At 32.4% G+C, this 13,375-nt stretch overlaps 1 protein-coding gene across 1 annotated transcript; it reads left to right on the top strand.

Annotated features, from left to right (window-relative positions):
- The first annotated feature begins 876 nt into the window (after nt 1-876).
- LOC130811201 (uncharacterized) lies at nt 877-12,903 on the top strand. Its single transcript, XM_057677400.1, has 5 exons — nt 877-1,190; nt 1,331-1,396; nt 9,647-9,697; nt 9,892-12,392; nt 12,468-12,903. The coding sequence occupies exon 4, from the start codon at nt 9,894-9,896 to the stop codon at nt 12,333-12,335; it is 2,442 nt and encodes an 813-aa protein (XP_057533383.1). The 5' UTR covers nt 877-1,190; nt 1,331-1,396; nt 9,647-9,697; nt 9,892-9,893; the 3' UTR covers nt 12,336-12,392; nt 12,468-12,903.
- Nucleotides 12,904-13,375: the final 472 nt, after the last annotated feature.

Here is a 13,375-nt window from a genome sequence, read left to right as displayed (position 1 = left end):
AGACGAATGCACGTGCTTTGGTGATCAAGGCCTTCCAGCTAAACTTGTCGCCCATAGTATTTTGTTCATGGTTGCTGCTAGATTAGACGATTCTTGTAAGAAGTGACTCATTGTTTAGGTGTCTTGTTGTTCTTTGTTGATTGTTTGTTCCTTGTTGCATGGCTTAGTGTAACTTCCCTTTGTGTTTGGGAATTGTTTTCTTTTATAGCCTAGGTTGTAAAAACTTTTATTGTTTTCTTTTATAGCCTAGGTTCTAAAAAGTTTTTCTAGAGTTAATATATAGCGCATTAATTGCCAAAAAAAATAATGATGAAAGTTTACTTAGAATAATCCAATCTTTTACAGATTTTCCTACAATAATCCTAACGTTTGATTAACAATGAATAATTTGAATTTTAGGGACACTTATCCAAGAATATTGTTGCCCAAATAGTGATCAATTTTTGTTGGTTATTTGCCACACAAAAAAATAAAGTAAAAGAAAAAATCAATAATATTAAAAATTAAAAGTTAAAATCAAAAAATTAACTTACTCAATTCATCTTTTTTATTTTTTTGATTATTTATATTTTTTATTTTTAATTTTGCATTTACTTTTTTATTCTTTTATGCAAAATAACTTGTTGTATAGGTAAGAGATTATTTTGGTGCATTCATAGCAAACACATCTTATAGTTAGAATTATTCATAATTAATTAAAATAGAGATTATTGTAAAAAAAGTCAATTATTTATGATTAATCAAAATTTTAAATTATTGTAGAAAAATCACTAAAAGGTTGAATTGTTTAGGTAATTTTTCCTAATTATAAATAGAAATAATAAAAAACACAAAAAACTAAAGTCCATGTAAACCCCTCTCAGTACAATCCCATTAGTATTTCTAATTTCTTACTCCTTTTTACACTTCTTATCTTTCTTAACAATCCCCTTGCTCATCTAGTAAAGGAATTACCAAAACCCTAAAACCCGCATTGCTACCCGCACCACCACTGTCAAGACTGCCCCTGTGGTGACCCTTGACAGCCGTCCGGTACTAGTCAGCCCACCGATAGCACCAACAACCCCTTTCACTCCTTTGTGCATCATCCCTGCTTCAATAAACAGCCCCCTGCAGCCCATCATAGCAGACGTTTCTTCCTCGCCATCTGAAAGAAAACACAACAACTCACGTTCAATCTCCAATCCAACGTGAGCCCTCTTTCTACCATTAATTAAAGCTTGTTTTAGATATTTATTCTATTTATTTTGTGTAATTCCCAAATTGATTTTATTTATGATAGTTTAAAATTAAATGGGTTAATTGGTAACTATTTGAGTCAATTGATTAGACTGAAGATGAAGATGTGTAAAGAACGTTTTTGATGAACCATACATTGAAGGATTGAGCACCTAAGGTACACTCCCATCTAAAACTTACTTTTATAAATTCTATTGCTTGTTCAGTAAGGGTGTTAATGCAAGATTGATTTTTGTTTCTATGATGATTTAATTGAATGGGTAAAAAGAAATTATTTTTATATGGTAATGTGCTTCTAAGTTCACTAAAAATTTTGGGTTTCTTTGACTAGGTTTAAACTTTAGAAATTAACTCTGAGCTATTGATTAGAAATGTTGAAATTAGTTTTAATCTTCCTAGTTACTTTGTATAATTGATAAGTAGAGTTTGGGCGGGGTGGTGCTGTTTAAATTGATTTCCATCAGATTGTTGTGAAGTTCTAATGTGTGGTTATGGGTGTGCAAAATGGCTATTTAGGGTTGTGGAAGTGCAAGAATAAGGTAATGAATGGTTATCAAATGCTATTAAAATTGATTTTGAAATGTAGTATACAAAATTGATATTGTGATGAATTAAGTTTAAGCAAGTTGATAATTTAAGCGTAAGTGGGAACTTTAAGGTTGAATTTGGAGGAGGTATTATAATTGAATCGGATATTGGAGACAAGTTGATTTTTGAATTTGGAAAGTGATTAAGAAATATATGTTCAATTTGGTGTTTGATGAGTTGATTATAAACTAATAATATAAGTGGGAGTTGATTATGTATAGGTTTAAGAATATAAGTTTGAATAGAAGATTCATATTAATGAATTGATATGCACTTAATGTGTCAAGTTTGGTTAAAAATATAATGTATTGTATTGAGTTGTTCGTTGAGTTTGGTTGATTATGTTAGAATTTGATTGTAGTTATGGTACTAGCAGTATTTGAATTTACAATTTAAGTTGTGGTTTTGTAGTAGTAACAAGATTAAATGATCAAAGTTAAGGAAAATAGATTTGGGCATTGAGTATGAGATTCATTTGAAATTTAGTATTCCGGTGTTTTGATTGTGAGTAGTAACAAGTGTTTGATAATGAATATATGTTGTGTCTTGATTGATTATGGAATTGAATTTTGAAACTAGATTGTGATTTGTGACTATTGCATAAGAGTTAAATTGTAAGTTAGGGATTAAGAATAAGTTAAGGACTTTTTGTTATAAGCTAAATTCGAATTTGGGAACTAAATAAATGGCCATGGATGTGTTACACGTTGTAACATTTCGATTGGTGGTGTTTGTGTTGGTGGAGTTAGGTTGTCGTCTTGATGTTGCAAAAGTAGTTGTTTACTTGTTTAGGATCGCAAATGAGGTTGTATAGGAGTTGTTTTTGGAATATCTTGAGGTTTTTTAGTGATCATTTTAAGGTGTTCTTCGTAGTTAACTATATAAGTTCGATATAAAATATGAGGTTGTGTACGATTGATGTTTAAAAATTACGAATTAGGTTAGTTAATTGTAATTAATTTTGGGTCCTCGTGAAGGAGATTTGAAGTGATGATTGTATTGATGTTGGACATTGAAGTATATACATAGTTGTTTAGAGATTGCTAAGAGTTGATAAAATAAAGGGAGTAAGGTTAATAGCAAATACATTAGGATTTGAAAACATATTCAAAAAGTTGGCGTTTGGAATTGTAGATATGCAATTCTTTCAATTTTTATAATGAAGTATAAAGTATATTATAATTATATGTCCAGTGGCGGATCTAGAGTTCAGAGTCCCATGGGGCACCAACAAATGTACAAAATTTCAACAAAGTTTTGTTTGTAAAATTAACAGCTAATATATATTTTTTTTTTCTGTAAAATGGCATGTAAAAACACAATAATCCCAAGCCAAATCAAAGTAATATAAAAGCAGTCAATTAACATCATCCGATCGTACTACCACTCTTTAGCTATTGTTGATACTACCGCTCTTTGATCATTTTCTCCACTGCTATTGTTGATACTACCACTCCAGCTTGTCATTTGCTAAGATTTTCATCTTGAATAAGTAACTTAGAATATTTAGCATTTTTATTAAGTGAAGATGGTAGTGATATTTGCTATTTATATACATTGTCTGTATTTGACTACCAACCTCTTCTTAGAGAGCCTAAGAAGTTATTCAATAGCAGTGGGAACACTAAAATGTTGCTATTGTAGTTAGAGTTTTCCTCGACCACAAAGCTTAAATAAAATCTTCAATGAAATTCAAAATCCCTTATTTTTATTTTACTTCATTTCTCAAAATAAACTATGAATTTCTCATGACTAATTCCCAAGAAATAGTTATTTAAACTTATACAAACCTCCATATTAACCAAAAAAAATCACAAATTCTTGTGATAGACTGCCTCTTTGAGAGACCATCTCTAATTGGGCTGACCCAAAAAGAAAAATATAGAGTAAGTTTCTTGGTAGACATTAAGAATATTGTAAAAAGGCATTTAGAATATAGTAAGTATTTAAATATTTACTCGGTGGGTATTAAGTATATTGTAAGTAGGCATTAAGAATATAAGAAATAGATTAGTAGGCTAAGTTTCTCGGTAGGCATTAAAAATATTGTAAGTAGGCATTTTAAGTACTTTTTTGGTGGGCATTAAGTATATTGTAAGTAGGCATTAAAGATAATATAAGTAGACATTAAAGATATAGTAAATGAAGATTAAGGTTTAATGGACTGAGCCTGAGAGACGTTTTTCAAAGAGACGGTCTCTCATAAGACCAGATGAAAACAAATAGCCCCATCACTCAAACAAGTAAATAAAACCAAACAATATTTGAAATAATACATAATTAAGGGACAAGAGGGGATGGCGGTAGGCGACGGCAGTGGATGGGGCCGGGGCGAAGTCGAAGGCGGTGGCTGTTGGTTGTTGGTTGTTAAGTTTTAGGTTTTAGGGTTTTTAGTTTTATTCTTAGGAGAGAGAGAAGACATAATATGTGAATATGTGAAAATCTAATTTCCAAATTTGAAAATTGCACACAGCTTTTCGACCTTCCATCCCAGCGACTTCCATTTTAATTTTTTTTAATTTTTGCCCTTGGGCGCGTGCCAGGGGTGCCCAAGGTAGATCCACCTCTGTCACCAGGTGATAATACTCCCTTTGTTTTCATTTATTCTTCCCATGCACTTTTTTCACAAATCCCAATGCGAACTTAACAGCCAAATAATTTCAATTGTGAGTTTTAAAAGTTCTAAAAGTTGATATTAAAAAGTATATATTGAGACAAATCTATCAAGATCCCACATGAATATGTTTTTTTATATAGATCGATGAGAATTCATAGTTAAAGTTCGACTTTAAAATTCGTAATTTTTATTTGGGAAGGACATATGAAAACAGAGAGAGTAATATGTAAATAAATAATTAATAAAAATGAGTAGTCTATTTATAATTACTTATTTCAATATCATCAGCTTAATGTGAAACATGAGGAGGATTGAAAGAACCTTCAACCGGAAACTAAGAACTATCTAGTATCTATGCTTAATATAAAGGGGTATTGGGTAAATACACTGTGAGAAAATAATTTAAATAAGTATGAAACAATATTATTGTTAAAGAAATAAATATAAGTTATAAATAAAGAATCCGGGTAAATGAATGTAGTTCTTGAGCTATAATTAAAAGACAGATTTAAGTATAATTATGCCTACAAAATATTTGCAAGTTGAATTTGTTATTTTATACTTGCAAGTTAACCTTTTAAATCAAAAACAAAGATATTAGCGTAATCATGCCTACAAAATAATTGTATTGGATATTATTTTAAATTCTTGAAAATTAATTAACTTATCATATGTTATAAAATTTCTTATATTTTAATAGATGTTTTGTTGATGTATATAATCTATAAAGTAATTAATTAATTGTATTATCGACGTTTCGCATTGGTTCTAATTAATCTTGTAATTAGCTGGTTATTTCATCCAAATCTAGCTCTGTTTTCCCTATGAATAAAGTAGCAATCACATTATTATATTTCTTTGGTAAAGACACCAAAGGAGAATATTTGTCTTTATCCTTGAACTTCTCATCTAGGTTATTTAGTTGGGTGATCAATCCATAAAACTATCAACATGATTTTGCTATGAACTGGTTAAATGACCTAAAACAGTAAAATGGAAATTGAAAAGATAAAATGACAAAGGAGAAATTATACTATCAAATTGATGATTAAAGAACGACTACAAAGTAACAAAAGATATATCAAGCAATTCGAGAAGCTTGAGATCTTTTAAAATGAGTAAAACCCATCCATCAAGTGTTTAACAATATTCATGATACTAATGAGCCTCTAATTCCTCTTATTTATAAGAAAACTACCACTTAAAACTAACTTATTCCCCAAGTTACTCTTAATATTGTAATTACCTAATTACCCCTTCATAAACCAATCCCCAAATATCAAGTCATAGCAAATTTCTCAAGTCTCCATCTTCTTCCATAGTAATCCCAAACAAGTCTTTAAAAACAACTTATCAGTCAAAGACTTTGATTGATAAGTCTTTGTTGATTACTCCTATAAAATCCTAGGGTTATTTAACTCAAGAGCATCATACTTGATCTTAGTGCAAGTGTTAATCCAATAGTTGATGACGCACGCAACTTCATGCCAATCCACTTCTATTCTTCAATGTTTGTGGGCTTCTTATCCTCAAGAGTAACATGTAACCCTTGCTAGATCATTAAATCTTTCAACGTAATTAATCTTACTATTTTGGCTAAATCTGAAATCTTCCGCCAAATAATTTTTCCATCACTACAATCACAAACCTTGGCTCTTAATACCACTTGTTGGGAAAAAATAATTACTTTACATCGAATACCCACAACAATGTGGCACACAAACATAAAGATTTATATTTTTAGTAAAAGATTTTTTTCACGCTTATATTATTAATAATGATAAATAATACAATACTTTTTGGGAACTCTCAAACTCTCCTACTACCATTAATGAGAATTCTCACTAATCTCACATTGGCTATCTTTTAAATTTTGGCTTTATATTATCCAATTTCCTAAATTTGTAGTTGGGCCCACATCTTCTAATAATTAGCATTGGTATGATATTGTCCGCTTTGGACACCTTCTCAAAAGTACAAATTTGAAGTTAGATCTCTTACGGTCCGTTTGGTTATTCGTACTAAATGGTGCTAATGAGAATGATTTGTAGTGCAAATTTTCATGAAATATACCATGTCATTTCCATGGTAATGAAAAGTTGATAATAAAAAAGTGCTTTGGTTCATAACTTTTCGTTACCACCTAATACCATCTCTCCAAATGGTAATGCATTGGAATGAATTTTGTAAATAAAATGAGATGATTGAAGTACCCATAAGCTCGTTAACACTAAAGTTTCATCATTATTCCCACAAACTAATATCGACTACCAAACAAGTTGTTATATGTTTGTCAATACGTTCTTATTATTTCGATGTGGGACTTAGGATGTACACTCAACAATCCTTCCCTTAGACCAAATACCACATCATCGGTGCTCTCTTCTCTAATAATATAATTTATTTCCTTGTACCACCGTTTCATTATGGAATCTGCTTCCTTGACCTTTTTGTCTAGAAGACTCTCGATACAAGCAACAAAGTCCAAATTCTCCCATCTTCGTCACACTGAGAACTCGCCCACACATTTGTTTTAGCAATCCATCATGCTACTCACAGTGTTGCTCCATTGTATATGTATTTTACTAGTTGAACCTAGCTCTGATACGAGTCTACCGCTTTGAATGATCTACATTAGTATGATATTGTCCTCTTTGGAAAGGTTTTTAGGGCACCTTTCCAGAAGGTCTTATACTAATTTTTTAGGACATGGAGTACACTCAACAAATATGAGAACGTGCCATTAACAAGGGTGCCTTCAATTGTCATCAAAGCGTGGATATGTATTGTTTAGTCGAAGTTTATCTATGCGATGATGCTTTAAATTGTGAACAACATGCCAATGAAGTACTAGTTTATAATTGGTGCCTTTCAGGCTTTTTTGACTAAGAACCTACCCCATGCAATATCTAAAAGTCCTTACCATTGACCCACTAAAACTTTATTACTTCATAGCTATAATGAAGTACTAGTTTATAATAAAAAAACTCTTTAGAGAGAAAAATAAACTACGAGGGTCGGACCCCTTCTAGTGCACCTTGTAGCTTTGCATCGACTCCATCTTTGTTGTTAGCACCTTCCATATGCAGGCCAAGCACCAATGCACGTGGTTCCATCTCCCTCTCCATCCCAACATCTTCCTAAGTCAATGTAGTCTTGCCCTCGTTCTTATGCCCATTCCAAAAATTTTCTTTGGGAAAATTTTGAAATAATTAAGTTTATTTTAATAAAAAAAATTAATAATATAAATGATTTTCAAATCTAATTTTCAAAACAAGTGTCTTCATATGTAGGGTTTTCAAAAATATATGATCCGAATTATTTAGTATTCGGTTTAAAAACCGGATAATTTGGCTTGGGTATTCGGTTTTATACCGGGTACCGAATTCTGATTCAAAACGGAATATTGGCAAAATCGGATATTCGATTTTGTAAAACTTTTATTATTTTTTACTTTTATTTTTTAAGATGTGTATATTTTTTAATAAATTGTTTTGTTTAGGTTGTTAAATTTACTAATATGTATAATTCTCAACTATAAATAAGTAGCATAAATAATTTATTGTTAATTAATAATATAAACTTTTGGAAATCCAATCATATTTCCAAAACGATTTGTATTTAAAGTTTAAAAAAATAAACTTGATCAAAGAAAAAAAATGAACTAGGCTTAAATATTTAATTGTGTGTAAAAAAAAACGTAAAATTGTTTACAAAAGCCAAAACAATATGAATCTGAAAATTGGATATTTGGTATCCGGTTCGGATTTAAGCGGATATTCGAATTCCGAGTATTCGATTTTTTGGACCGAAACCGAATCATGATTTTCCTTAGCCAAAAAACCATATATTTGGATTTTTGTATTCGGTTCGATCCCGTGTGCGATTTTGAACACCCTCTAAGCTTGTGGTATGCAATAGCGAACAAAGCCTTCATGTTGACTTTTCTATCAACTTATATAAATAGTTGTTTGCTATCACTACTAAAGAGCAAACAAAGCTTTTTGTGTCTTTTTTTAGCATAGTATGAACTTGCTCGCTGTTGGTAAACACCGAATAAAACTTAACCATCTGTTCGTTCAAATAAAGCTTATTTTGAGTTGTTTGATAAAAAGCTTATTTATTAATTTTTTATTCAAATAAATTTATTTCAAAAAATTTGTTCTTAAGCAAAATACTTATCAGTCCCCAAATGGGTATGTTCAATCAACACTTATCTGATTGTCCTCTATTGGCTGCATAAGAGCAAGTCAATCCACTCCAAACCCAAAGTCATTTTCCTTACTGTTCAATGCAAACTAGATATAAAATGAAAATTTGAAAAAAATCAGCTAATTTTTAAAAAATTTCCAAAATAAACATTCAAAATTTTAATTCCCAAAGGGTCAACTAAAAACAAACATCTTTATTCAAAGTTAATAACAACGAATGATGTAAAATTTATTTTAACAGCAAGCGCATGATGTACATGTAGCTAACATGTCGATCTCAGGAAAACTAGTAAATTAAATTGCCTAATTCTAATTCTCACGCGATGCAAAGCAAAATTTGTGACTGGGATTTATCTAACAATACTCAAATTATAGGTCTAAATTAAGCAAATATATTACTAAAATAAACTAAGATAGAAAATTTGGGGTTTAAACAATAATAAAAGAGTTTAGGATATCAGGAATCATTGGATTCTCGTATGAAGATCAATTATTCTTCTAATTATATGAAATTAAATCTTTAATATGTTAAAAAATGATCTAATTAATCTCGATCTTCTGCTATACGGATTAATATCTTTTTAGGACCTTACCAATTTTAACCCTCAAACTTCCGTTTTATTGGCTTAATTAGTATAATTTAATGTAAATGTACCTCAATCTTGAATTTCTCTTAAACTCAAACTTTCGTTTTATTAAAAAGGTTAACAAAGATATTTAAAAATTCCTATTCGCCACGGGATAAATTAAGCAGCAAATCCATTTTTGCCTCATTTGCGCCAAAATCAGTAAACCTTAAGTCGAAAGTTTAGCTCCAAAAATTGCCATTAAATCTTCTTTAACCTCTTAAATCATTTCTCCTTCTTCCAATTTAGCACTATATAAGTGTTTTGTGATGTACTTGGTTTGCTCTAAGGTAGAAATTACTTCATTTTATGTGTTTTGTTCATTTTAGGGTTTAGTCTAATTATTTATGTTCATTTGAATGTAGGTTTTGTATTTGCAATTTAATACTCCACCAGTTCATCTTCAGCTGGCTAAGGTACTTATTATTTGATTTTAGTACTTAAATTTTTTTTTTTTCTTTTGAAGTATAACTGGTGATGGTGAAATGTAGTTGTCAATGATTGAAGTATTTTAATTAATGTTTATGGAATTAAAACTTATTGTTTATGTTGAATGTACTTATTTTTGTCATGAACTTGATAATAATGGTGATTTTATGCATTTGTGTAGATATGGAATCATATCGTGTCACTATACTATGTTTTTGGAATGGTGCAATTCAAACAAGTAACAAGAATGTTGAGTATGTTGGTGGTAAACATAAACTCTTTGTATGCAACTCAAACATGAATTTGAATGAGTTAAAACTTCATATATGTTCTAAGATTGGAATTGACTCAACAAGTACTGTAAATATAAGTTTTAAATATGGGATGAGTGGACAATTCTTAGCCTTTCCCATTGAGGATGAGGATGCATTAGAGGCTATGTGGGAGTATTCAAAGTCTACCCCTATTCCCTCTTTGGAGTTGTATGTAGAAGAGGTGCCCTTAAGGAATCGAGATGTGAATATAGTAGAAACAGATCAAGTGTTGAATGTAACTTCTACTTCTTCCCCTGCGCCTATGCCTTTTTTAACCAAAGAAACTCAAAATCTCTCTACTCCTTATGAACCTCCTCAAATGCAAGTTTCAAATAACTTAAAGGTGAACTTAGGAGCAACAAATGAAGGAATATCTTGGGAGTCTGATAATGAAAGTAATGAATTTGTTGATGCTCCTTCTGAGGATGATGTGAGGGAGAATGAGGATGCTTTAGGCAATGATTTAAATCTAGGCAACATTCCTACAATTGTTCCTCCTACACCTTATGCTCTAGTTCCCCCTTTAGATGAACATATAGAGGACAATTCTTGGAGGTCCTGGACTTGTGAAACCACTTTCACCGAAGAAGGGGAGTTCCAAAAGGATCAGGTGTTTGATAATAAGGAGTCTTTGTTGGAAGCTGTTAGATTATATCATATACGTAGAAATGTAGAGTATAGAACTGAGACTTCCAACCAAACTGTCATTTCATTGAAGTGTAAAAGGGGATGTTCTTGGAAACTAAGGGCTAGAAAAAATAATTATTCATCTGCATGGCACATTGTAACTTACAAAGGGAAGCATGACTCTTGTGTATTAGGTAGTGACAATGTGTCAGTTGGGCGCATTCATTTGACATCCTCTGTGATAAACAATTTGATTAGAAACAATGTTGTCCAGGACCCATCAATTAAGGTCTCTATGGTGCAACAAATGGTGAAAGACCGATTTGGCATAAAAGTGACTTATAAGTTGGCATGGTATGCTAAGCAACAAGCCCTTCAGTCTATCTACGGTTCATGGGAAGACTCTTATTCTCTTCTTCCACGCTTCTTGAAAGCAATGCAACATTCTAACCCAGGGACAGTAGTGGAGTGGTTTTTCAAGGAAGACAATGATGTTAGTTTGTCTGTTCGTAGTAATACTAGAACCTTCCAACGGGTGTTTTGGGCTTTTAAACCCAGCATTGAGGGGTTCAAGCATTGTAAACCTCTTATCGCCATTGATGGCACACACTTGTACGGTAAGTATTGTCATACCTTATTGACTGCGATTGCCCAAGATGGTAACAAGGGAATATTTCCACTTGCCTTTGCTTTGGTAGAAAAGGATTGCATTGCTGCTTGGTCTTGGTTTATGGCTTGTATTCGTAAACATATGACGCAGAGAATGGGCTTATGTATTATTTCTGATAGACATGCGGGCATTCTATCGACCATGGAGGAGCCAGAATGGCAACCACCTCATGCCCATCATAGGTTTTGCATACGTCATTTGCTTAGTAACTTTAACCGTCATATTGGTGATGTGAATTTGAAGAAGTTGTTTGGTAGAACTGCAATACAAACACAACCACCTAAGGTAATCGAGGGCTTGAGGGAAATTGGCGCTGTGAGGCGAGAGGCCCTTTTTTGGATTGATCAAGTGGGTGACATGTCTAAATGGTCCTTGTGTCATGACGGGGGTCATAGGTATGGTGTTACTAACACTAACTTAGCTGAAGTCTTCAACACTGTGATGAAGGGTGTACGTTTCTTGCCTTTAACTACACTTGTTGAGTTCTCCTTCTATCGCGTCAATGATTACTTTGTTAAAATGCGTGAAAGTGCAAGTGAATGGATAACTGGCGGACACATGTACACTTCGCACGCCACAAAAATTATCACACGCAACACTGAGAAAGCTAACTTCCATGAGATTGTTGCATTCGACGATGGACGAGGTATTTTCCAAGTTAAGACTGGGCGGGGAAATAGAGGATCATCCAAAGGAGGTAATATACAAATTGTGGACTTGGGAGAGAAGAAATGCACATGTAACAAACTGGAGATATACCACTTACCTTGTTCTCATGTTCTTGCTGTATGCATCAAAAGAAATTTATCATATGAGCAGTTTGTGGACCCTTGTTACACAACTGAGAGTTATGCAAGTACATATAGATCTTGTTTCATACCATTGATTGATAAGAGGGCATGGCCTCAGTACTCTGATTTTGAGTTGCGACACGATCCAAATCAAATTCGTGGAGTAGGAAGACCCAAATTTAAGAGGGTTACCAACGAAATGGATGAAGGGATCACATATTAGAGCTGTAGATTACATTTCGTTGTTCCTCTCCATCACTCATCGATGGATAACACCAGGGTATTCTTCCAAAATCAATAATTTAACCTACTATTTTCATTATTTAAAATTATTTTAATTTATTTATGATTTCAGGCACAAGGTATGACAGTCGTTATTCACTTTAGTCGAGAGAAGCCAGCGAGGGAGATTTTACAGGACATACTCTTAGGGCCACAATTCCAACACTTTATTCCAAAGGTTGCAGATCAGGCACCACATACTACTATTGGCGAGGTGCAAACCTCGTCTCGCCCTAACGTTGATTTGGTGGAGATTGGACTTGTCATACCCTAAGATGGTGTGAGATCCTCCCAGGCTACACCATCACAGTACCGGTCACCTCCCTTTCTAATCGTCACATGACTGCCTATTGGTGTAGTAAACCATCACAGTTAGATAGGGTAAAGGTGGGTGATGAGCATTAAATTTGTATATTTTTTGTTTGACTTGTGTATATTTGTTGAATATTTGGAGGATATTGGATATTTGTATATACTTTGTTTGACTATCGCGAGTGACTCTTTGGCCACATCCTCCTTATAGGTATGCGTTGCTTCTTTCTTTTTCTCCTTCGACCCTGATCTTAGTTCCGATGAACGAAATACACTAGGTGTAAGATGATGATGATGATATCTTTAGTTTGTTTATTATATTGCCAATCATTTGACTTATGAATGTTCAAACTTTCGCCAATAAATCATTCCGCTTTGAATCATGTATTGGCCTATAATGACTTAGTTTAGCTTAGAATGGTATATTTAATGTAATTAAATCAAATAAACAATCGGAATAAAATAGGGAAAGTATTGTCAAAAATGGGACACATTTTTTTTAAAAAATGCAACCATTGCAATGCAAATTACATAGTTTATTAATGAAATTAAAACAATATACATGTTTTTTTAAACTTTTTGATCGTCTTTTTCGTCCTTTCCTTCCTATGTGTTGCTTCTTTGGATGAAATGAAACATGCTATTTGGTGTGTATATACAGTACACTTG

This window comes from Amaranthus tricolor, chromosome 4 (assembly GCF_026212465.1).
Source record: "Amaranthus tricolor cultivar Red isolate AtriRed21 chromosome 4, ASM2621246v1, whole genome shotgun sequence".
Taxonomy (NCBI): domain Eukaryota; kingdom Viridiplantae; phylum Streptophyta; class Magnoliopsida; order Caryophyllales; family Amaranthaceae; genus Amaranthus; species Amaranthus tricolor.
The sequence above is the reverse complement of the archived record's forward strand: the minus strand, read 5'-3'. Positions and strand labels throughout refer to the sequence as shown.

Excerpts from the sequence above, each read along its gene's own strand:
- LOC130811201 (XM_057677400.1), top strand. The coding sequence starts at position 9,894 with ATGGAATCATATCGTGTCACTATACTATGTTTTTGGAATGGTGCAATT.